General features: G+C 41.0%; 1 protein-coding gene across 4 annotated transcripts in view; it reads right to left on the bottom strand.

Annotated features, from left to right (window-relative positions):
* Positions 1-26,743, bottom strand: part of TNIK (TRAF2 and NCK interacting kinase) — a 414,490-nt gene that overhangs the window by 54,679 nt on the left and 333,068 nt on the right. For 2 of the 4 annotated variants that reach the window (XM_082840052.1, XM_082840054.1), the window contains 5 exons: positions 23,877-23,987; positions 21,651-21,839; positions 12,529-12,693; positions 3,465-3,704; positions 938-1,044 (listed from right to left, as the gene is read on the bottom strand). In XM_082840052.1, the coding sequence (XP_082696178.1) occupies positions 938-1,044; positions 3,465-3,704; positions 12,529-12,693; positions 21,651-21,839; positions 23,877-23,987 (812 nt within the window). The remainder of the gene's footprint in view (positions 1-937; positions 1,045-3,464; positions 3,705-12,528; positions 12,694-21,650; positions 21,840-23,876; positions 23,988-26,743) is intronic. The other 2 variants (XM_082840053.1, XM_082840055.1) reach the window with 2 other exon arrangements.

Below are 26,743 nucleotides of genomic sequence, written 5' to 3'. Positions count from 1 at the left end.
AACCTTCATTTTCAGTCTCTCCTTCTCTTTGACTAGCAAGAGTGCTCTCATGAACACAATGAAGACGGATAAAACAGCCTGCCCAAGTTCCTTTTTATAGTCTCAGCAGAGGCCATTTGCTATTTCAGTTGATCCTAAAAAGGAGTATACTCTTCATGAAAAATCTGAGGGAAGCTTGATGGACTACAGCAGCAAACAGCATCTGTTACCACATAAAATCTGCTCAGATACTGTAAGGATATTGTTTATTTTCCAGCTTCCTCGCTTGAGCACTCGACACCAACCAGTAGGTGGACGCAACTTCCTGATTGTAGGAATATACAGGGTCGGTAGAAAATTCTAGGAGAGCACAGAGCAACAGCGGGAGCATCACTGTATTTCAGTGATGTTCCTTAATGCCAGAGGTGATTTCCTCGTGAGAACTAGTTCTTCTGTAATTTGCCGAACTAGGGAAGTTCTGCAGCTGGTGGCCACAGCATTTCTATGGCAATTACTGTCTCAATAGCTCCCATGGCACATTTCTTGGCCTGATGCTAAAACCAACTCAGATCAGGCCATTTTGTTTGGCTGGCTTCACGAAATGGTCTCTGAAGTAACGGTCAGGGGCGCTGCACCCAGACTTCTATTTGCAGTCTTACTCCCACGTTTAAAAAACTTCCAAGTAAGGTAAACCTGGTTGGATTCTGGGCCGATTCATTCGTTGACCCTGTGATTCATTGACTCGTTCATTCATGAGCCCTCACTGTACACTGATTTCTGTGAAAGGCTACTGAAGAAATAAAAGACATGTGTCTGGTCCACCAAAGCGTACAGTCTGGGTGGCCAGCCAACATGCCTCTGAAGTGAAAAAAGAACAAAGACATTTTTTAAGGAAAGCAACAATGACAATGGTAGGTGGGGACTTCTCCCTTCAACTTACCCATCTTCCTTCCCTTACCTTGCTCTGATGGGTTGAGATCCTAGTCTGGGTCCCAGGGCACTACCATTTCCAGGAGAATTCTTTCTCGCTAATGCTGGGGATATAGAAGTTGTTCTTTGAGGCACCTGAAAGAAAACCAGAATTCAGAGATATTTTCCATAAAATAGCTTCCACAGGGTTCCGCCTGAAAAGCAAGCTACTCCTTTCCTAAGATCTGCCAGGAGATACAGAACTATCAGAAACAGGAAAGAAACATCTTGCATTTCTCAAAGAAATAGTTAACTCCCTAAACAAAATCAAACGAAAGGCAATGAGGCACATTGCAGCCACCATTAGGGAGTACCAAGTGCTCAATTTTAAAAACAAATTTAGAAACAGACCAAGCAGATTATTTTGATTCACTGGGCTAAAATAATTGATTCCCTTCATTTGCACAAGAGTGGTGGATATCAGAAATTTCTCTGGGGTATCATTAACTCAGCTGATCATTGGAAATTGCATCTGATGAGACATCCAGATAAACCGAGTTCCATTTTTAACTCACAATACAACTGATCAACAGGTAAGGAGATTATGAAATCTGGTGAGAAATTAGGGTATCAGGCTAGAACTTGGGACATAAGCCACATGTTAGTGAGCTCAGAAAAACTACTGCAATAGATCCTGAACGGTTCTACTTCCTAATCAACTTGCAATTTCTAATTAAAAACAAACCGCCAACACTGAACTTTGGAAGGTCAATTTGCAAACGTGATACAAAACAGGACTAATACTGAATATACTGGAAGGTCCTCAAAAAACTATGTGAATACCAGTCAGACTGTGAGGTACGGTAGGAAAACGTACCATTACCTTATCTGTCAAGGGCCTAAGGTAGAATTCAAGTATGCCTCATGTTAGGAAACATTTCCTAACGAAATCAAATACTGGTAAGAGCACCAAAGGAGTCCAACATGAGGGGAGAGTAGAGGAAAAACTTACTTTATGAGAAGTGACTAGGAAATGAAAATGTACATCTCCTGTGACAGCTGGTTGGGCTAAACATTCATGAGGTGCTTCAACTTTTATTTATTTTTGGAGGCCCTTTTAAAGTAGGTTTATGTTTTGTACTAGGTATTTTTAAATTATGCTTTGTTTTAATATTATGTTTAGTATATTAAATGATATTTAACACCAATACGGATCTTATTGGCTATTATAATACATTTTAAGATAAAGACCTAGAAAGATGAGTCAGTGAAGTGAAGCAGAATAACCGAATCAGTGTTCCCACCTGCTCAAATTAAATATTACTCTCACTAGTTTTCCTTTTGCACTTGGTCAACTGAAACAGTTGTAGAGAGAGACAGTCTAATGAATTATTAAAACCTAAAATCTTTGTATTGATCTAAATTTTTCCTCCCAGAGTTATAAGTGTGTGCCTGCGTGTTTTTAGAGAGTGGACCCATAACGTCAAATGTTTCCCCAGCTCTCCTGTCTGCTCCTCTGCCCATCCTATTCTCTAGATTGAACTTTGCTCCATAAATAACCTTTTCTGATGGCATCTCTGCTTCCACAAGATGAGAACAACAACAAAAGAGCCATTATCAGCTAATTTCACTTTCAAAATAATAGAAATCCTGGTATAATATCCTTCTGAGAGGAAAAATATTTGAAAATCATTGGGTAAAAAGGTCTTATTTCTTTCTGGAATCAACAATGGCATCGATTTCTGGAAATTGTGGGACATTCCATTTGTCATAGCTCCTATGCCGAGTTCAGGAGAAAGGGGAATCCTGAACCGGGAAGAATCTGATGCAAAAATTTCTACAGTATTTTGATGTTTCCAGGTTGTCTGTAGTGAGATGCATGGCCACGTTTTAGGACATTTTTTGGAATGTACAACAACTTGGTATAGGCAAAAACAAAACAAATGAAACCAAACCAGTGGAATGGCTGGTCATTTTACCCTAGAGTTTAATCCTCAGTAATCAATTAAGGCTGGAATTAAATCACAACCTGGCCTAGAAGGAGCTTTCCTTAAGTGGAGCCAACTAAAATATTTCAAGAGCATTACTATCTTCTGAACATTTGAAACCTGTTTTCACTTTGGGTTATTAAAAATAGGAATAAAAAAATTCCTTACTTTTTAATCTGGAAATTTTAAATTTGTCTAGACATAGATTAAGTAATCGATGAAAATATCCATATTATTCTATTTCTTAAGATGGATAGTTAAAAGAACAGTTTGGAATGCTTGGGGTTGCGAGTTCTAATTCTGGATACAGGATATATGGTTCCAAGTCATTCAGTCTACCTGAGCCTCCATTTCTTTGGGGAAAATGGAGATCAGAAATGATAAACGACAATCCAAGTCTTAGCTTGGGAACGAGGAGGGACCAAAACAAACGCAAGAATGGACGGTACTTTGGTGCCAGGTTCTTCAATACTATGAATGGTCTGGAACGGGGGTAATAACAATGATAACAGTAATAGTAATAATAAGAATAATAACAAACAATGATGACGATGATGGTGATGTCGATAAAAACCCCAGTAATATTACCTTTGGTGGAATGTCTTCTTCCTGTCGTAACCAAGAGCTTCGGTCAAACTTCTCAATGCGAGTGGGGAGAGGCGGGTTTTCAGAGGTGGGATCCGAGTTCTGGCGCGGCATCTCCACACGGTGAGAGCTCACGTTCAGAGCCTCCTGAAACCCAGAGAGGCCCTTCGTGGGCTGCTCGTGCACCGACTGGGAGGCGGTCAAGGCAGGTCCCTGGGATTTCACAGCTACCAGATGTGGGATCTAAGCATCAAACCAACATCACAGCAGTGTTATTAGAAGAAAAAGCAGATCAGCTAGGACCTCACTCAGGGGAAGGGAAAATAAAATTTTAGGGAGAAAGAAACAGTACACAGAGCCCATCACCGTTCTCTGCAGCATGCTTTTCAAAGCCCCCCCGAATTTCCCATTTAGAGCTGGAGGGCTTGACCAGCGTTCCTGGCAAAGAGTTACATGATTGACTTGGGACTGCTAAGAAGTCGGTGAAATAAGTGTCATGATAATGATTTTTAGTGAACATTTACTGAGCAGCAATACAATATATTTACAAGCACTTCTCTTCTAATGTTACAAACTTCCTCCTTTCAACCTCCTAACTTTGACTTCAGAGAGTGCTCTGTGAAACAAGAATTGCTCTGAACATCTTACTTCTTATGAACTCACTAAATCGACCATGAGACGGACACAATTATTTTCCTCATGAGAATGTAAGGATTAGAGAGGGTAAGTAACAACCTAGATTTCACAGTTAATACGTGCCAGAGCCTGGATTATAACTCACACATACGCTTAATTGTAGTTCCGGTATTGTAACCCCACAGCCTAACTGCTACACTATGCTGCTTTCTGGTGAACTGGCTCTTACCAGCTAGGACATTATATAACTCTCGAGACCAGGATGTTTCTTTTAGAGTTGTGGTAAGTCTCACAATTTGGCATGTGTTGATGTTGTTCACGCAGGGAAGAAATGTAGTCTTTAGGCAGAAGGGTGGCTTTTTAAGACAAATCATGAACATCTAGAGCTCAGAGTACCCTTTACCATTAGCACCGTTCACACTTCATTGTGCTCATGTGAGCCCGAGTCCCCCTCCATCACATAGGTAAGCTCCTCGGAGACAAGAGCCATGTCTGACCTCCTATCTCTGAGCCTAGCACCACGCCTGGCATGTGAAGCTGCTCAGTCAATCTTGGCTGGGAAAACATCTAGAGACTTTCTAAATTAAACTGTTAATTCCACAAACATTAATCTAGTGTCTGCTTTGTACAAGGGACCTACCAGACCCTCTCTGGATTGAAATCTCAGTGCCCAGACTGCTGGGGAGCATCTCTATAGCCCTCCTCCACCAGCCTGGCCCCGTTCCTCTTGCCCTTGAGGTCTTATCCCTGGAGCAGCCCTGCCCCAGCCTCTTCAGACTATCCTGGGTCTGAAACCTGCAATGTTATTCATTATGGTTCAGAGGCAATTCTCAAAGTCCAGTTCAATGGAATGTTATGCTTCAACCAGAATAGAACTGTAACCAATCAAATTTATATTAAGGGCAAATATCATTAAATATATTAAGTATTAATATGAAAACAAAGCCTATCTTACAAATATGTAGTACATGCGCCCCAATGTTCATAGCAGCACTGTTTACAACAGCCAAGACACGGAAGCAACCTAAACGTCCATCGACAGAGGAATGGATAAAGAAGATGTGGTACATATATACAATGGAATATTACTCAGCCATAAAAAGGAACGAAATATTGCCATTTGCAGCAACACGGATGGACCCAGAGATTATCATACAAAGTGAAGTAAGTCAGAAAGAAAAAAAGACAAATACAATAAAGTAGAATTATATGTGGAATCTAAAATATGACAAAAATGAACTTATCTATGAAATAGACTCACAGACCTTGAGAACAGATTTGTGGTTGCCAAGGCGGAGGGGGTTGGGGAAGGAACGTATTGGGAGTTTGAGATTAACAGATGCGAACTATCATGTATAGAATGGATAAACAACAAGGTCCTACTGTATAGCACAGGGAACTATATTCAGTATCCCGTGATAAACCATAATGGAAAAGAATATGAAAAAGAATATAATATGTTTATGTTTAACTGAATCACTTTGCTGTAAAACAGAAACTAACACAACATTGTAAATCAACTATACTTCAATAAAATAAATTTTAAAAAATGTAGTACAAAACACAAACCTACTTTAAAAGAGCCTCCAAAATAAAAACAACAATTGAAGCTCCTGAAGAATGTTTGATCCAATTAGCTGTCACAGGGTATCTACATTTTCATTTCCTACTCACTTCAATAGAGTTTCATAAGTTTTCCCTCTACTTCCCCCTTTTACAGGGCAATAGTATCCTAAAAGGTCAAAGTTAGGGGCTTTTTAAAGAGGAAGTTTGTGTGTTAAAAGAGAAGTTTCTATAAAAATGTACCCCATGGACAAACCTCTTAGATAGCCTCATCCACCAGAGGGCAGACAGCAGAAGCAAGAAGAACTACAATCCTGCAGCCTGTGGAACAAAAACCACATTCACAGAAAGATAGACAAGATGAAAAGGCAGAGGGCTATGTACTAGATGAAGGAACAAGACAAAACCCCAGAAAAACAACTAAATGAAGTGGAGATAGGCAACCCTCCAGAAAAAGAATTCAGAATAATGATAGTGAAGATGATCCAGGACCTCATCCTGGAAAAAGAATGGAGGCAAAGATTAAGAAGATGCAAGAAATGTTTAACAAAGACCTAGAAGAATTAAAGAACAAACAAACAGAGATGAACAATACAATAACTGAAATGAAAAATACACTAGAAGGAATCAATAGCAGAATAACTGAGGCAGAAGAATGGATAAGTGACCTGGAAGACAGAATGGTGGAATTCACTGCTGTGAATGTGAATGTGAAAAAAGAATGAAAAGAAATGAAGACAGCCTAAGAGACCTCTGGGACAACATTAAACGCAACAACATTCGCATCATAGGGGTCCCAGAAGGAGGATAGAGAGCAAGGACGCGAGCAAATATTTGAAGAGATTATAGTTGAAAACTTCCCTAACATGGAAAAGGAAATAGCCACCCAAGTCCAGGAAGTGCAGGATAAACCCATACAGGATAAACCCGAGGAGAAACACACTGAGACACACAGTAATCAAATTGGCAAAAATTAAAGACAAAGAAAATTAATGAAAGCAGCAAGGGAAAAACGAAAAATAACATACAAGGGAACTCCCATAAGGTTAACAGCTGATTTCTCAGCAGAAACTCTACAAGCCAGAAGGCAGTGGCATGACATATTTAAAGTGATGAAAGGGAAGAACCTACAACCAAGATTACTCTACCTGGCAAGGATCTCAGATTCAAGGGCGAAATCAAAAGCTTTACAGACAAGCAAAATCTAAGAGAATTCAGCACCACCAAACCAGCTCTACAACAAATGCTAAAGGAACTTCTCTAAGAGAGAAACAGAAGAGAAGAAAAGGACCTACAAAAACAAACCCAAAACAATTAAGAAAATGGTAATAGGAACATACACATTGATAATTACTTTAAACATGAATGGATTAAATGTTCCAACCAAAAGACACAGGCTCGGTGAGTGGATACAAAAGCAAGATCCATATATATGCTGTCTGCAAGAGACCCAATTCAGACCTAGGAACACATACAGACTGAAAGTGAGGGGATGGAAAAAGATATTCAATGCAAATGGAAATCAAAAGAAAGCTGGAGTAGGAATACTCATATCAGATAAAATAGACTTTAAACTAAAGAATGTTACAAGAGGGCTTCCCTGTTGGTGCAGTGGTTGAAAGTCCGCCTGCTGATGCAGGGGACACGGGTTCGTGCCCCGGTCTGGGAAGATCCCACATGCTGCGGAGCGGCTGGGCCCGTGAGCCATGGCCGCTGAGCCTGCGCGTCCGGAGCCTGTGCTCCGCAACGGGAGAGGCCACAACAGTGAGAGGCCCATGTATCGCAAAAAAAAAAAAAAAAAAAAAAAAAAAAGAATGTTACAAGAGACAAAGAAGGACACTACATAATGATCAAGGGATCAATCCAAGAAGAAGATATAGCAATTATAAATATGTATGCACCCAACACAGGAGCACCTCAATACATAAGGCAAGTGCTAACAGCTATAAAAGAGGAAATCGACAGTAACACAATAATAGTGGGGGACTTTAACACCTCACTTACACCAATGGACAGGTCATCCAAACAGAAAATTAATAAGGAAACACAAGCTTTAAATGACATAAGAGACCAGATAGGTTTAATTGATATTTATAGGACATTACATCCAAAAACAGCAGATTACACTTTCTTCTCAAGTGTGCATGGAACATTCTCCAGGATAGATCACATCTTGGGTCACAAATCAAGCCTTAGTAAACTTAAGAAAATTGAAATCATATCAAGCATCTTTACTGACCACAATGCTATGAGATTAGAAATCAATTATAGGGGAAAAAAACCATAAAAAACACAAACACATGGAGGCTAAGCAATACGTTACTAAATAACCAAGACATCACTGAAGAAATCAAAGAGGAAGTTAAAAAATACCTAGAACAAAGGACAATGAAAATGATCCAAAACCTATGGGATGCAGCAAAAGCAGTTCTAAGAGGGAAGTTTATAGCTATACAAGCCTACCACAAGAAACAAGAAAAATCTCAAATAAACAATCTACCTTACATCTAAAGGAACTAAAGAAAGAAGAACAAACAAAACCCAAAGTTAGCAGAAGGAAAGAAATAATAAAGATCAGAGCAGAAATAAATGAAATAGAAACAAAGAAAACAATAGCAAAGATCAATAAAATTAAAAGCTGGTTATTTGAGAAGATAAGCAAATTGATAAACCATTAGCCAGACTCGTCAAGAAAAAGAAGAAGAGGACTCAAATCAATAAAATTAGAAATGAGAAAGGAGAAGTTACAACAGACACCACAGAAATACAAGGCATCCTAAGAGACTACTACAAGCAACTCTATGCCAATAAAATGGACAACCTGGAAGAAATGGACAAATTCTTAGAAAGGTATAACCCTCCAAGACTGAACCAGGAAGAAATAGAAAATATGAACAGACCAATCACAAGTAATGAAATTGAAACTGCGATTAAAAATCTTCCAACAAACAAAAGTCCAGGACCAGATGGCTTCACAGGTGAATTCTATCAAACATTTAGAGAAGAGCTAACACCCATCCTTCTCAAACTCTTCCAAAAAACTGAAGAGGAAGGAACACTCTCAAACTCGTTCTGTGAGGCCATCATCACCCTGATACCAAAACCAGACAAAGATACTACAAAAAAAGAAAATTACAGACCAATATCACTGACGAATATAGATGCAAAAATCCTAAACAAAATACTAGCAAACAGAATCCAACAACACATTAAAAGAATCATACACTACGATCAAGTGGGATTTATCCCAGGGATGCAAGGATTCTTCAATATATGCAAATTGATCAATGTGATACACCATATTAACAAATTGAAGAAGGAAAACCATATGATCATCTCAATAGATGCAGAAAAAGTTTTTGACAAAATTCAACACCGATTTATGATAAAAACTCTCCAGAAAGTGGGCATAGAGGGAACCTACCTCAACATAATAAAGGCCATATATGACAAACCCACAGCAAACATCATTCTCAATGGTGAAAAACTGAAAGCATTTCCTCTAAGATCAGGAACAAGACAAGGATGTCCACTCTCACCAATATTATTCAACATAGTTTTGGAAGTCCTAGCCACGGCAATCAGAGAAGAAAAAGAAATAAAAGGAATACAAATTGGAAAAGAAGAAGTAAAACTGTCACTGTTTGCAGATGACATGATACTATACATAGAGAATCATAAAGATGCCACCAGAAAACTACTAGAGCTAATCAATGAATTTGGTAAAGTAGCAGGATACAAAATTAATGCACAGAAATCTCTTACATTCCTGTACACTAGTGATGAAAAATCTGAAAGAGAAATTAAGGAAACACTCCTATTTTCCATTGCAACAAAAAGAATAAAATACCTAGGAATAAACCTACCTAAGGAGACAAAAGACCTGTATGCAGAAAACTATAAGACACTGATGAAAGAAATTAAACATGATACAAACAGATGGAGAGATATACCATGTTTTTGGACTGGAAGAATCAATATTGTGAAAATGACTATACTACCCAAAGCAATCTACAGATTCAATGCAATCCCTATCAAATTACCAATGGCATTTTTTACAGACCTAGAACAAAAAAATCTTAAAATTTGTATGGAGACACAAAAGACCCCGAATAGCCAAAGCAGTCTTGAGGAAAAAAACAGCTGGAGGAATCAGACTCTCTGACTTCAGACTATACTACAAAGCTACAGTAATCAAGACAATATGGTACTGGCACAAAAGCAGAAATATAGATCAATGGAACAGGATAGAAAGCCCAGAGATAAACCCACGCACCTATGATTAAGTAATCTATGAAAAAGGAGGCAAGGATATACAATGGAGAAAAGACAGTCTCTTCAATAAGTTGTGCTGGGGAAACTGGACAGCTACATGAAAAAGAATGAAATTAGAAGACTCCCTAACACCATACACAAAAATAAACTCAAAATGGATTAGAGACCTAAACGTAAGACCGGACACTATAAGATTCTTAGAGGAAAACATGGGAAGAACACACTTTGACATAAATCACAGCAAGATCTTTTTTGATCCACCTCCTAGAGTAATGGAAATAAAAATAAACAAATGGGACCTAATGAAACTTCAAAGCTTTTGCAAAGCAAAGGAAACTACAAACAAGATGAAAAGACAGCCCTCAGAATGGGATAAAATATTTTCAAATGAATCAATGGACAAAGGATTAATCTCCAAAATATATAAACAGCTCATGCAGCTCAATATTAAAAAAACAAACAACCCAATCCAAAAATGGGCAGAAGACCTAAATAGACATTTCTCCAAAGAAGACATACAGATGGCCAAGAAGCACATGAAAAGCTGCTCAACATCACTAATTATTAGAGAAATGCAAATCAAAACTACAATGAGGTATCACCTCACATCTGTTAGAATGGGTATCATCAGCAAATCTACAAACAACAAATGCTGGAGAGGGTGTAGAGAAAAGGGAACCCTCTTGCACTGTTGGTGGGAATTGATGCAGCCACTATGGAGAACAGTATGGAGATTCCTTAAAAAACCAAAAATAGAATTACCATATGACCCAGCAATCCCACTACTGGGCATATGCCCAGAGAAAACCATGATTCAAAAAGACACATGTGGTTGCGAGTCTGCCTGCCGATGCAGGGGACACGGGTTCGTGCCCCGGTCTGGGAAGATCCCACATGCCGCAGAGCGGCTGGGCCCATGAGCCATGGCCGCTGAGCCTGTGTGTCCAGAGCCTGTGCTCCACAATGGGAGAGGCCACAACAGTGAGAGGCCCACATACCGCAAAAAAAAAAAAAAAAAGTACCCAATGTTCATTGCGGCACTATTTACAACAGCCAGGTCATGGAAGCAACCTAAATGCCCATCAATAGACAAATGGATAAAGAAGATGTGGTACATATATACAATGGAATATTACTCAGCCACAAACAGGAACGAAATTGGGTCATTTGTAGAGAGGTGGATGGATCTAGAGACTGGCATACAGAGTGAAGTAAGTCAGAAAGAGAGAAACAAATATTGTACATTAATGCATATATATGGAACCTAGAAAAATGGTACAGATAACCGGTTGCAGGGCAGAAATTGAGACACAGGTGTAGAGAAAAACGTATGGACACCAAGGGGGGAAAGCAGTGGGGTGGTGGTGGTGGTGGTGGTATGAATTGGGAGATTGGGATTGACATGTATACACTAATATGTATAAAATGGGTAACTAATAAGAGCCTGCTGTATAAAAAAAAATTAAATTAAATTTTAAGAAACCTTGAAATTTGCTGCAGTTATGGTTGCAAATTGAGTCTGCTTATAACCATGGTTTATAACTGGCATGATTTCTATTAAAAAAAAAAAAGTACGCCATGGAAGGTTAGGCCTGGACTCATATACAAATAAAAACAAACAAGTACCAAGTTGGCTGGTACTGAAAAATCTTGGACCTCATATACTAAAGGCAAACTTAAAACCAAGACTCCTTGATTGTATCTACTCTTAAACTCCAGTTCAAATAGCATTACATATTTCAAAGGTGACCTCAGAATATTCTGTGGAAATGTTAACACAGGTGGATACCTGGAAGAAGTTTAAGACATTTGGGTGAAAACATCTATATTACCTTTATTTTTCATCTAATTTCATACTTCATTTCAATTCCTATTTCATTTTTGGTATATATAAAATCCTCTAAAACTTCCAGAAACGTCCTCCTTATCTAAAAGTGGAGATATCTTCTTTTCTTTTCCAAATAGCTTAAAACAATGGTTCTCAAACTTCAAAGTGCATCAGAATCACTTGGAGGCTATTAAACCCCAGACTGCCAGGCCCCAACCCTAGAGTTGCTGACCAGTAGGTCTGAGGTGGGCCTCAGAATCTGCGTTTCTACCAAGTTTCTGGCTGATGCTATGCTGCTGGCCCAGTGACCACACTTTGAAAACCACTGGCTTAGAAGACACAATTTTACTTAACCTAGTCCATTTAATTTTTTCAGTTTCAGGCTCATGCGAAAATCCCAAGGAACAAAAGATAATATAATAGTTTATACGTATCAAAGGTCTACACAAATGTTAGTTTTGGTAATTATCACTAAAAGGATGCTCGTTCTGACCCTGGCAGGAACTCCCCCGGGTCTCCAGAGAGGCAATTTACCAAGAAGTGACTTTGTGGTTGGCTTAAAGTTAAGGATGGTGCTTTTTTCTTTCTTACTCCTTCTGCTGCCTTTCACATTCAGTGGGGTCTCCTATCTTACTAGAGATTTGATATTAAAAGCCATGACTTGGCTGGACCCATGCCTGAATCCATGTTACAATTTCCTGGGCTTTTATTAGACTTTACTGTATACCTGTTGAAAAAAGCCAGTGGAATGAAGGGAGGATGTACCTGGGGATCTACTGGTCTGAGCATGGGGGGTGTCCGAGCAGGCTGAACCCCACTGATGCTGAAGGACTCCGACCGTGGGGGCAGGTTGGGGTCTGATATCCTGTTGGCAACCTTGTGAGGCATGGCAGGTGAACTCTGCCGGTTGAGCCTTGACCGTTCTTCTACCTAGAAGCCAAAAAATGAAAAAAGAAAGAAAGAAAGAAAAAAGAGTACCTCAATGGATGGAAGCTGATTTACTTCCTAGTTACGATTTTCTGTAGTCACCTGCACAGCCATTTTGTATCCCTCTGATCAAATCACTTTAGAAAGCTGAAGCTCTCCCTATCTGCTCTGCATCAGAAATTTGCAAAAAGCTCTTTCTGTGAGAGTAAATACTAGTGTGAAGAACTCACAGAACACTTAAGCCATCATCCTTCCATCACCCATTATCTCGTGCTATTCCATTGGCTGGGAATTAGGGATCTGCTTAAGAGTTTACCGTGCGTTAGTTGGAACACCGTCCTGCTAATCGGTCACAAAGCCAGGGGTCAGTGAGGGAGACAGGTAACTACGGCGGGCATTACGATTGCTTGGGGAAAATAGAAAACTGCTTTGAGCTGACTCATGGGACAGGGCAGGAAAGAACACAGGAGGGCTGGCAGGAGGATGAGCTGAGCGTACTCACCGCCATTGATTTCTTCACATGCCCTACTCATGGGCAAGTGGGACTCTGACTCAATAAGCATGGCCTGTCTTATTTTTTATTTATTTATTTTTGCGGTACATGGGCCTCTCACTGTTGTGGCCTCTCCCGTTGTGGAGCACAGGCTCTGGACGCGCAGGCTCAGCGGCCATGGCCCACGGGCCCAGCCGCTCCGCGGCACGTGGGATCTTCCCGGACCGGGGCACGAACCCGTGTCCCCTGCATCGGCAGGCGGATTCTCAACCACTGCGTCACCAGGGAAGCCCTGGCCCATCTTAAACTGACTTCCCGTATCATTTTCTTTTTCTCTCTTTTTCTCCCTTCCTTTTCGGGTGTCTCTCCCGGCTCTCTAGAATACACTGTCCCAGCGCCTTCTTTCCATTCCAGCCTGGGCTCCACTACCTCCCTCTACCCTCCTCCTGCCTGTTTCTCCACACATGGCACTCATTCTTGCTACTCCTCCTCTCCTCTCCCTCCTCCAACCCTCTCTCCTTTCTGGACACTTCATTTCCTCGTCATTCCCTTTCTGCAGAGTCTCTCTCAGCCCAGAGGGGATAACTGATCAGAAGTGCTTTACAGGGAAGGCTCTCTTTACAGGCAAAAGTTACCCTTGGTAACTTATTTGCTGCAGACAGACTGTGGCAGAGGACAAATTAAAGGAAATTTTAGATAAACAAAATGTACACTGCAAGACATGATTTAAAATCTTCGACAGCTTTAAGAGGTTTAGCACTTTTCTTCCAGGTCCACCTTGTCCTGCCCTTTATTTCTTTAGGGTCAATTTGACAGCTGTAATTTCCAAATTCACGGGGGCAATGCACCCTACCCTGATGACCCGTAACTCTCTTCTGCCGACTCACTATCTTTGTGTTGCAAGAGCCTGTCATGGAACCCACATGCAGGTCCTCAAGACATATTTGTATGTCTCAGCGAAGAGCTTTTTTTAATCTATTTTACTTCCTGATTTGAAAGGAAAATTCAAAAGAGCTATTCTTTCCCATCCTCCCTACTTTATTTTGAATCTTCCTAGAGGCAGACTCAGTCTCATACACAAAATAGGTCTGTTTTTAAAACTCTCAAATCAACTACAAACATGTTAACATGTTAACATGTGCCATAGTGTAGAAAACCACCCTCTTGCCTCTACTTAGCGGTAATTTGAACACCTCTTCCCTGACCGTGGCTGTGCAGGGTACATACAACTGGCATCTAGTTGACTTTGGTTTTGAAATTCCACGTCCCAGAAGCTTACCACATACCAAATAAGATTAGCTGCAAAAAGCCAGGAATATAAACCAGAACATGTATACTTTGTATGTGTATGTGTGCAAAGTATTACATCAGCAACAATGGGCTATTATTGCATTGAGCAAAAGGAAATAACAAAGCCTGACTTGAGATAAGACCACAAAGAAGAGAAAGTCCTGCAAAGACAACCACAGATAAACTGAGACCAAGGCACGCAAGGTATTGCTTTTCCAAATACTAGACTCTTTGAAAAGAAGGTGACTATTTCCAGATGACTGGAATTAGTCAAATATTAACCATTTTCTTATTTCCAGGGAAGATCATTAAATAGATAAATCACATGTATAAGTACCCCTCACTATCTGAACTCTCACCATCCAAACCATTGCTGTCTGAGGTCAGGAATCCAAGAGGTTTGGACTCATTTTCAGATAAATACCTGGCTATCCAAACTATTGCCACTTATTACCTGACATTTAGGAACCAAATATTGTAAGGGAGTGAAGAGTACTTGCTATTATTGTTTTTTTAGCTGTAAAATATCCTCAGACTGTTTTAAACCCACATTCAGAAACAGCACATTAAAAATAAAAGTCTGTCCCCCAAGACTCCATCTTGAACAAAGAAATTATATTTGAGATAAAGAATTTTTTCGGCAACTGCCAGTAACAAGGCTCCAGTAAAGGCAGCACCTTTGTCTCCAATAGGACCGTGGGCCACACAGGCCCTAAAGCTGTTGTTAGAAATGAATGGGGCACAAAGTGGGGTGCTAATTTTCACAGGCAGTTAATGGGTTTGATTAGTCAAGTGTAGCTATCACTAATGTACTTCTAGTAACATTTGCTATGCCTTCTCTAAGTTAAATACTAAATCCTACCATGACTATGTTTCCGTTTGTGCCATCATAAATATATGGTGTGAATAATCTATTGTTATACTCAGCAGATTATTTCAGGATAAGTCCAATGTGGTGAAATTTCCCGGGTTGAAGTTTGTCCAAAGAAATTTGAAAATCTATGTGACAGGTGTAACAATGAGGCATCCGGCTACTTTGTCTCAAGAAAATCTGGTCCTAAAGTCTTTAGGAAGAATAATGCTGCCTGTTGCTTTTGCACCAAAGGGTATTGGAGCAAATATATCGAATTAAACATCCAAATAACAGTTTCAAATGGACAGAGGGGAAGCTGGCCCTTCTGCTTATTTTGCTACTGGGCAAAGGCCTGTCTCCTGATTCATCACATCTTATGGCTACTAACTGAACAGTGAGTGAGACAAAAAAGAAGGTGTTTTCCCCCAGATTAAGAATATTTTGTGATTAAAAACTGGCTTACAATCAAGATATGTTTCAGTCTGCCTTTTATGATAGTAAAAAAAAAAAATTAGCTGAGCCTTTGCTCCAACCTCCTGCTGCCAAGGAGTTGTAGAATATCTTAAGTACCACCAAAAAAGAGTGTTCTAGTAGCATCAGATAAACAGTGTCAAGGTGCTAGACCATAACAACAAGACATTTATAACAAAGGATGTCACACTTGACGGGATTATCAATAAATACAGAGAACAATACTAGGAGAGACTGATCAATTTTACTATAGAATCAGGTTTTCTTCTTATTAAAAGGATCATTTTAACATCAAAACTAAAATAACTTTGGAGAGGTTTGGATAACTTCCACAGAAATGCTATACTATTTATTACAGCATTACGGGGAGAAAGAAAAAATAACTGTGGTCTCAGAAATAAAATTCTGCTCCAGGCAGGACTGTGGTATCCACTGGGTACTGAGAGTGATGTCTAAGGCCTTTGAGATATATAAAAGTTGCATGAATACAGACGACCGAAAAGAAACACGTCAATTACAGGATTTGAAAAAATTTCAAAATAAATAAAAATACATTGAAACATGTATAAGTGTAAACATTATATCAATGTCAACTGTTAAATTGTTTTGTACATTTGAGAACAATTTATAGCTTCCAGTGTCTCACTTAGCAATCATGAATGATAGCTGCTGAGAGGGAACTTCAAAACAAAATTATAGAAGTAATTTTTTAAATGTTGACAACAAAATATATTTACTATGTCACATGGGTGCATTTTAATAATACTTTATATGACTGTAGGGTCTGTGGGGTTTATGAAGCTCTTAGAAGGCCTGCCTTAAGAGCTAATACGTGGTGAATTGAACACAATCGTATGGGAATATTTTTTCCCCAACTGGACAAAACAATTTGATTTTTGTCTTTACTGGCAATGTTGGAGGAAGAGAAAGAAGTCCAATGATTTTTAAGTCCTCGTTAGGTACTCTGACCCTGCACTCACTGGGCACATGAAGAGCTGAGTCACGCTGCCTTTTGGCAAAACCACATGGGCAGACGGCTGCTGAGGAAGACTGGTGCTCTCCCTTCTCTGGGGCACCTTTGAGGACAGGGGAGGCTCTCATTCATAGGGAATGCTTAAAATGTAATCTCGTCTAAAGATAAGGGCCTGGACTAGTTTTCCAAGATCTACTCCTAACCACTGATTGCACAGAAAAGTACAGATCCTCATGTGAATGGAGCACATAACTTAAAAGTAATGAGGCAAATCTTTGGCAAGCTGAGATGGGAAATTAAAAAGTGTGTATCTATCACCAGGGAAAGGTAAGTGGAAGGGATGGGAGATGCATGTGAACTGCTCATGTGAAATCCCAACCAGAAACAACAGAGGCAAAACACTTATTCCTTGTGGGCAACAATGGCCTTGGGAGCAAAATAGAAATATGTTGAATCATGTATTTCATTTGCATTTGTACAGCGCCTACAGTTTCAATGGCACATTCACATACATGGTTGCCCAGGATCCTCGCAACCTTGAGACAGGAAGTACAGGTGGGGAGGCTGCACCTCAGGAAGACTGTGAGACTTCCAGGTCACAAAGACTGTAAGTGGAAGAACTTGAACTCAAACAAGCTCTTTCCTATTTCCTGTCAGGTCTCTCTCATGTTAAATCTTAAGAGAGATAAGCAGAAACTGAGGAAAGACAGGAAAAGAGCCATAAACTCTCTAAATAGTAATATGGGACCTCATATATAAAATAATTCATATAAAAAACCATCAGTGTAGAGCAGAGAAAACAAGTGGAGAAGAGTTCTTATGTACAAGGATTTCAAAGTCCAATGGGCTGATGGGATATAAAGAGACATCTTGGCCCGTCATTTGCCAAATAAAACCATGGCCAGATGACTGGCATGCATCAGAGAGAAAGAACACGATGAAGTGTTAAAAAAATATTAAAATGGCATCTCATGCAACACTCATGTAGACAGAGCATTCTGTCACTGCTGTGTGCTGGTGAAAATTAAAAAAAAATTATTGCCAGGCCGAGACAATCACAGGCCATTATAAGAAACAGGAATCTGTACCATTAGAAAGAAAGGGCATTATAAGAAAAGGAATATCCATCTTTCAAAAAATGCCAGTGGGGAAAAAAAAAACCTTCAAATTTTGCTGATGTTTAACAGAATATCATATTGATGTTTTCACAAAACAAATTTGACTTCCTTTCCAATCTAGAAACGGCAGAGAATTTGAAAGGGGTGAGAATGCCCCCCACTCCTCCTTTTAATGGAGACATTAATGGTCCTTTCTGGCTGAAATCTGAAAATCAAAGTCAATGTAACATTTAGGACAACTAGAAAACTCAGTAAAAGGAGAGAGAGAAGAGCTCAAGATTTGCCAATAACCAAGTATTTTCATTTGTTCTTACTACAACTGACAGATTAATAAGAAAGGAAATGAGAAATGTGATGATTTATGTTTCACAAAATGAAGCAACGAAAACACGGAGGATGAAACATTATAACAATATTACACTGCTAATGAAAAAAATGTCGATTGGAAATAAGGAAAAGTAAGTGGATGGAAAAGTAATCAAAGAAGGAAAAACCACCTTGATGAGAAGGTATAGAGCTGAGTTAGGAAACAAATATGGGAGCAGATTACAGAAGAGGCTGCTGTGGGTGGAAGATGGCCAGGTGGTGTCTTCAGTGGCATATGGGGCAAAAAAGCCCAGACCCTCTATCACAGGAGACCATGGTATAGCTGCTGCCTACCCATCCCTGGTGAGGATATTTTCAAATTATATCCTCGCAGAGGATGCCTTTGAAAAAGAAAATGGTACCTTTTATTCTACCTCCAAAAGAGAGTTTAACCCAGGTTCTTTTTATTGGTTGATAATTAAGATACTGCTGAGCTAGAAATTCTGTCCATATCTAAAGTCTTGAAATGTATTTCACTGTCTGGCTACTTTCAACCCCATCTACCTCCTACTATAAAAAAAGAAACCTGTAAATAAAGCTCTAGAAGAAAAGTTCATACATTGCTGATTAGAATCATTGAGAGATCAGGAAAATAAGGATTCTCACACTCATTTTTATTCCCATTTTAAGACGTGAGTGTTAAAAAAATGATGAATTAAACTAAAGCAGACAACTATTTGTACTTATTTGTGTACCAGTTGCTCCAATCCCCAATTTAGCACCGTCACTCATTCTATCATCTAAATGTTTCATCTTTCTTCTAAAATATGAATACCCACTCTAAGACTTGGGAACTGGTTCATGGATAGGTGGTTAGTTGGAAGCTGGATTATGTTAAACACACCCAGGAGGATAGGATTAAATCTAAAATCCTAAAAGAATGTTCCCACATGTCTAAAAGTCCATGAAGCCCAAAGGAAGAACTCCAGCTGTCAGGAAGCCAGGGACCTTGGAAGATGTCACCCACCAGAGGTGGCCCAGACTTAGGATGGCCCGGGAACCTCACATCGGGTGTGCTTGATGACACAGCCATGCTGTCTGCACTCCCACTGGCTATGTTTCCTTTACTGCTAGGAGCCTGGCTGAGAAGCACAGGGGAATTAAGAGGTCTACAAAACTGCCCTGATGATATCTGCAAAGATTTGCCCCCAGGAACGGCATGGCTTCTGAAAGCTTGGGAACTGTGAATTAGTTCTGAAGAGAGAGGACAGGCCAGGAAATTTAATGATGAGGACAAATAGTAATTAGAAAATAATGAAGTCAAAATGTTTAAGTTCAAATCAAAACATGCTGGGTAGAGGTGGAAAGAAGGAAGTGGAAACTGCTTTATGTTCCCCCCCCTTTTCTGGTACATTTGTGCATGAGGGAGCTGCACAAGGGACAGAAGAAATTCTGGTATGCTCTGCAAGGTATTATGGTCTTCTCCAATGGGATCTGTTGGCGTCCCTTTCCTAAACTCATGCTTGGGGCTGGGAGCACTGAAGGTCAGGTGGTCATGCATCAAAGAGAGGTCATTTAGTGATGCAGCACTTCTTAGAGGAGTCGAGGTACTTGTACGGATGCATGAATTCATGCCCCTCCTGCCCCGAGGTACACATGAGTCTCTAAGGCCCTCCTTACTTGCTGTAATGGACAACTGGGGGCTCATCACTTTGGAGATGCTGGGAGAGGACACACAAATGACCTTAAGTCCTGACTCTCGAGCTGGGCTACATCTTTGGGAGCGAGATCGCTTCGTTGATCTCACTGTGGTCCTTGAGGCTCGCTGAGGCTTCAGTTGCTCTTCAAGACCAAGTCTAATAGGATAAGCTGGTCCACCTTTCTTCCATGAGCGATGCTCAAACAGGGGTCTTGATCTGGAATCATTAATTTCTGCAGGTGCTACTGGCATTAGCTTAGGAGAGGCTAGTTTCTCTGCCTCTCAATACCTGCCATGATCATGAGCTGTGAGTATGGCTTAGCTGAGGGTTTCAACTTGATGTGGCTAAAGGATGGTTTAGCAGTGGAGGAAGGTGACACATCTCTGCTAGCCAGGAACCACATCAGCTGCTGTTGAACAGCATAGTGATTGTGCTTAGCTGGAAGAACAGGGGGGTTATTAAGGGGTTGGCACTGTGCCTGGGAGTAAGATCACAAAATTGAATTACTGACCTGGGAGAAAGAGGCAGTTGTTACAGACATAGGTAAATACAAATCGCATTCATAGACTCTAAGGGAAAGTGATGAAAAACGTTCTTGACACTGAATGACTTTTCTCTACAGATTTAGTTTTTAAGTTTTCAAGGTTATTAGTTTTGTAAAAATAGTATAAAATCATTATAAAGGATTTAAACATAAATACATAAAACATAATACATAAAAGTATTAAAAAGTTTAAAGAAAAAAACTCTATAGTTTCTACTTCCCATAAACAGCCATTATTAACATTAGGACAACATAATTTCAAGCATTTTCTATACATATGTAAGACAGAGCAGAAAATTAAAAATTATACAAATAGGATCTTACGTAAAAAATCGGGTTCTGGTAATATGGTAGTCTAGATAACTTGAAATAAGCTCTAGCTATAAATATCTGAAGATACTAGAAGAAAATGCAGAGTAATATAAATCACCCTTTCAAATGACTAGTTATGCTCACAAGAAAATAAAGGAAATCATTAGTTGCCACATTAATGACAGAACTGAAAACCAGGGTGTCAGGCATATGAGATGACACAGTGACTTCCTAGAAGGGTTGTTGATCTTGGAGAGAATTATTATTTTGTTTGTTTGCCTTACTTGTTTGGTTACCACCCTTTTTTTCCTACTATTCAAATAATTTTTAATGAGATTTTTAAATAGCTCATCACAGAGTCAAGTTCCTGAAAATTCTTTCTTAGTCTAGTAGTTGAGCAAATGAAGGACCACTACTTTGAAAGTATTTGCAAAAGAAATATAAATGACCTCTGACCCGGTAAGTGAACCACAATCACAAGTCTGGGTCCAACTGTGTGTTCACTGTTACTACAGAGCATGGAATGTTAGTGACAATACTAATGATCACTTTTAGGGTCTAGGTATGGATAGGAAATGATCCTACCTAGAATTCCTTAAGTCTTAAGTCATATTCTTCCATGAAAAAGTCACTAAAAATCCTCCTGCCACAAACTCAATTGGATTCCAATAAGGAAAAGGATTTTCTACTTCCTGTTGTTACTTACAAAAAGAAGAACAAATGGATTAAGGTAGAGAAATAATGTTACAGTTCTTCCCAAAGCAAAGCATGTGTGTCTCATAATGAATTATTTTTCAACCTTGTAGCACTAGTTTAACTCTCTGTTTTACTGGAGAAACACATTATGGCCAATTTCTCCAATACAGCACAGGTACAGGCTGTACTTGCCTGCTGACTTACCTCCTTGGCCCACGCTGGTTTCTCACTAGGACTCATCCCTTCTTTGTAATGGTACAGTGGCTTCTTCTCCACAGGCCTCTGCTCCTGCCGCTGATGCTGAAGGGAAACCAAGTAGTCTCTCTCTTGCTTTAGCTGTCTCTGTAGTCTTTCTGCTTGTCTCTGTTCTTCCAACTGTTTGCGCTTATATTCCTGTCCAGATCAGGAAAGGAGAACGAAGAAAAGGCTAGATCACCATACGGAAACCATTGGCCAGTACCAGTGAAGCATGCAATGGAACCAAAAGAGATGATAAATAACAAAGGACCTTAATACCAACAGAACCACAAGAGGACATCAGGATGTGCCATAGAGATGAACTACAGCCTTGGGTTAGCGTCTGCACAGAATGTGGCATTTAATGAAAACACTACTGTTTTAACGGCAACCCCTGCAGAATACCACCCTTTGCAAAGTGACTTGCCCTTGGTGAACTGTAACCAAGAAAGTGGCAATAATGAGGACATTTGGGTGGTCAGCACGCAACCCCTATAAGGAACCGTCCACTTCCTGGTTTAGTAATTAAATCGTTCAAACATGTACAATTAAGTACAAAACGAAATAAGTACCTAAAGATACTGTCTAAATCATCTTTTGTTTAACAAAACTTGGACCAACGAAACCATTAGCAAAAACCACGTACAGGCTAAAAAAATATCACAGTGCCACTGGATAAAAAGTTCAGTTAAAAAAAAAAAGATACACCAAGAAGCTCATTTGGAGAGCAGTGCAGTAATAATAATAAAAAGTACTTCAAGTGGAAGCCGTCTGAGCAGGGAACACAAAATGTTCCCATCGTAAGGGTAAAACTAATAGTCTGCAAATGAAATATGACTACAGAGCTGAGCGGGTTCTTACGGAAGAGGAGCGCTTTGCTGTGATTGTATTCCAGCATGTTGCAAATGACCTCAAACATTACTCTGCAATAAACACAGTGGGTCTCAAAAACAGTCTGAACTTATAATAAGGCTGGATTCATGTTAAAGTTTCACAAATAGCTGGAGTTAATAAAGAATGCATAACAAGTATATTAAACACATTGACTCAGCACACTGGGTCAGGAAACGAATTAAGTTTTAGGAGATTTTCCAGGTCCATGAGGCTTGGAGGATCCCCTCCTTCCTGACTGGCAGTTAGAGGAGACCACACACACACACACACACACACACACACACACACACACACACACACACACGCGCGCGCGCGCTCGTGCGATGAACACAGAGCAGGTCAGCTGGCTTGGCTTTCCCATTACCAGAAGTAGAGCTTGTTCATGCAGTAGCTGCTGCTGCAAGATCTCTAACTGTCTCTGCTCCTCCTCTAACTGTCGCCTGATGTACTCCTGGAGAGGTAGGTGGCAGAGAATTCAGGGGAACACAACGAGAGAAAGAAAGAGAGAAAAAGAACCGGTAATTTCAAAGGTGACAAGAGCTGCCAAGTGAAGTGTGGAAGGAAGGAGGGGAAAAAATACCCAGACGCCTCCTCGCTAAACAGGAAAGGTACCCCGCACCGAAGCAAAAGCGTTTCAATGCAGTCAAACGCACAAGCCCTCTACCTGCAACTGCAGCGGACTGAGATGGCTCAGTGCTTTGCTGTTAGTTACTCTTTGGTTTGGAGAACCGAGCTCTGTTTAAAAACTTTTCATGACAGGTTCCCTCTCTAGGGGCTACCTGAAATTAACAATGCTATAAAGTTCAGAGGCTCCTGTGCAAGCAGCAGGGGTAAAATAATGGTTGAATGCCATCACGCACTGCCTTTGTAACGGAACCATCTTGCAGTTCCACTGCACTGTCAGAATGGGATTCTAACAAAGAGAGAAAGGGCCCGCATCGACGGCTCCAAGTCCTGGAGACCAGGGTTGCCTGAGTAGAAAAGCTCTTCTGAAGCCATGAAACGGGAGCACTTGTCTTGTTTATCACACTCCAGTGCTACTTTCAAAGTAGATGCCCAGGGTTGGGAAAATCACGAGATCCAGGTGCGTCAGGGGACTTCGGCCTGGGGAGGAAGCCAGGTTGAATGAGTGGGCTTTGCCAAGGTTGTGCGTTTGACTTTTTGAATAGGTGAGAATAGTTGCTTGAGAAAGAGTAAAAACCTGCTTAACCTGAGCAGACCCAAGAGCAGGTGACCCACAGCCCAGAGGCGCTTGGTGCTGGCGCTCCCGTGGGGCCGCCTGTGGGGCCCCAGCTGTACCTGCTCGTGCTCCGCGCGTCTCCTCTCCTCCTCCCGGCGCATCTGTTCCTCGTAGTGCCGCCGCTGCTCCCTCTCCTGCTGCTTCCGCAGCTCCTTCTCTCGCCTTTGTTGCTGTGGGGCGACAAGCAGACAACCGTGAAGGGAACGGGCAGTGGCGAAGGGTGTTGGGAAGCCAGCAGGGAGAGCCGCAGGACCGTGGTTGTGAGCTCTTAACGACATGCCTGCATGCCTGAGGGCTCCTCGCCTATGCCACTGGGGGACGCATTGGCCAGGATGGGCTGATAGAGAGCAATTCGGTGTTTACCACGCAGGTGGGCTCCCCAGGTTTATACGTCTCCCAAGAAGTTCCCATTCAATGCGTCCTCCCAGCTGGCTGAGGAGGGTTTCCAAATCAGGGGTAGGTAGAACACCGATGTATAATCAGTTACTTATTATATATCATCAAACTGTTTGTGAGATGTTACAGGCTTTAAAGTACATTCGCAATGTTCATGCCATTCAGTCTTTTGGACACCACGTAGGGCAAATGTATCACAGATCAAGAAAGCAAACACCAGGGGCTTCCCTGGTGGAGCAGTGGTTGAGAGTCCGCCTGCCAATGCAGGGGACATGGGTTCGTGCCCTGGTCCGGGAAGATCCCACACGCCGCGGAGCGGCTGGGCCCGTAAGCCATGGCCGCTGAGCCTGCACGTCTGGAGCCTGTGCTCTGCAGCGGGAGAGGCCACAACAGTGAGAGGCCCGTGTACTGCAAAAAAAAAAAAAAAAAAAAAAAAAAAGAAAGAAAAGAAAAAAGAAAGCAAACACCAGAGAAGGGAAGTGACGTGTTCAAGGCTGCACAGTAACTGTGACTGTGGGCAAAACAGAATCTACTGACTCCCACCTGGTCACTCCACTTTCTGATAGACCCTGCTGCCTTTCTGTTTTGGGGCAGTCACTTTTAAGTGTCAATTTCAACTTGTCACTCGAGTACGATGTTAAGCTCAGGAGCCACCATCATCTCATACTATCATTATGCCTCTGAAAGTGGACGTCATGGCAAGCACCTTTCATGCTTTATCCCATTTCATCTGCACAAAAATCTTTTCAGGTAGATGTAATTAATACTACTGTCTCCTATTTTAAATGAGAAAACAGAGGCACAGAGAGATTAAGTAGTTGTCCGAGGTCATGCCCACATTCAAGGTCATACTCAGTAAGCGGTGGAGCTTGATTTCAAAGACAGGCAATGTGACTCCAGTCTGAACTCAATTAATACAGAAGATGAAGAGGCAACAGGAGTGACAGGTCATAATTAATCCAGTCCTCCATTATATTCTCAGTAAGGAGAATGTCTTAGGAGTAGTGACTGGAGCCAAGGTTTCCTAGGTAGGGATGGTACCATTCCCCAATCCTAGGAGCATCTGGCATGTGTGGGACACTCACACATTACAAAGTGTTTCCCCGTACCACACGCCAGTAGTGCCTCTTTTGAGAAATGTTGCAGGCCCTTTGTGTTGGAGCCCCGTACTGGCACTAGGATTTCTTCTTCCTCAAATACAAGGTTTGGAGGGGCCGATCAGAGGGTCCATTCCCCTGTAACAGTCTCAACAGCACCTCACTGCCTTGCTGAGGAAGCATGAGGTATCCAAAATAAAATGGGCTGTGACCGTATCTCACTGAGAAGTCAGCTCTATAAAACCTGGGAAACAGCTTTCTAGGACAAAAACTCTCTGTCCCAAGCCCAGCTAAACCAACCACAGATAGTCAAAGAGCCAAAGAAGCCCACGAATGAGGTGGCCTTCCTGATGTGGCTGGTGCCTGCAATCCTCCAGACCCGCTCTCTTCCAACAGTCTCTGAGACTTGGGAGATAAACTGCATCTTTTGAAGCTCAATGTCTATCGCTTGCAGATGATGAATTGTTTGTCCATCTTAGATTGTAGGCAGTGGGGAGCCGCTGGAAGTCTATATGCCATCAAATGCCATGACCAAACCTGCATTTTCAAGGGGGCTCCTACCCACCACGGGATGGACAGGACTAGAAGCTGAAAATGCAATGTGAGGCCATTCTATGGATCCAGACAGAAAATGACAGGGCACCCATGAGCTAAGCAAAGGCAGCTGGAGAATCCATGTTCGTAACGCTGAGACGCAGTCAAAAGGAAGAAAAACGAAAAACTATCCGGATTTCCAGTCATTCCAACAGGACTGTAGTGGACGCCAACTTAGAAGCAGAAATTAGAATTAGGCCAAAAATAAAACGGGCAGAATTTGGTGACTATGGGGTGCGTGAGGGTGAGTGGTGAGTGAAGTTCCTGGCCCAGGAGCATGGCAGGTGGTGTGATATACAAGTTTAGGGATGGGAATGAGGGGTGTGCTGGGGGGCAGGGATGAGTCAAGTTCCAGACATGTGATTATTTGTTTTACAGAAAAATAATACAGGAAGATGCGAGTAGAAAACATCATCATAGGAACTGACTGAATAATTTGGATTACAGACCCAAAACAGAGATATTTCCAACACTCAACCAAAGTGAATCAATGTCAGCACAGAGAATAAAATAATTATGTGTACAGATCTGGCTCCTGGCAGGAAACAGCCCTCATTTAGCTAACATTTCAAGTTTTTTACTCCCACCATCAGTCTCCTTGAGGAAAAAAATATCATCAAGGCTTTTGAAGATTTAGCTGATTTTTATGTGAAGGATTTGTACATTTTCAACCCCCTTTCCAGGAATCGATACTGTTTTATAATTACAGGCCACTCAGGTCCCTGTGCAAGGTGTACATAGTGCTGACTGCAACTCAGGAGAGTCTGGGCTTCCCAAGAACTCTGCAGTTTCTGAAAAAGACACTCTAAAGTGACTAGTAATTAATAATGATCTCATCT

This window comes from Leucopleurus acutus (assembly GCF_964270905.1).
Source record: "Leucopleurus acutus genome assembly, chromosome: 5".
Classification (NCBI taxonomy): Eukaryota; Metazoa; Chordata; class Mammalia; order Artiodactyla; family Delphinidae; genus Leucopleurus; species Leucopleurus acutus.
The sequence above is the reverse complement of the archived record's forward strand: the minus strand, read 5'-3'. Positions and strand labels throughout refer to the sequence as shown.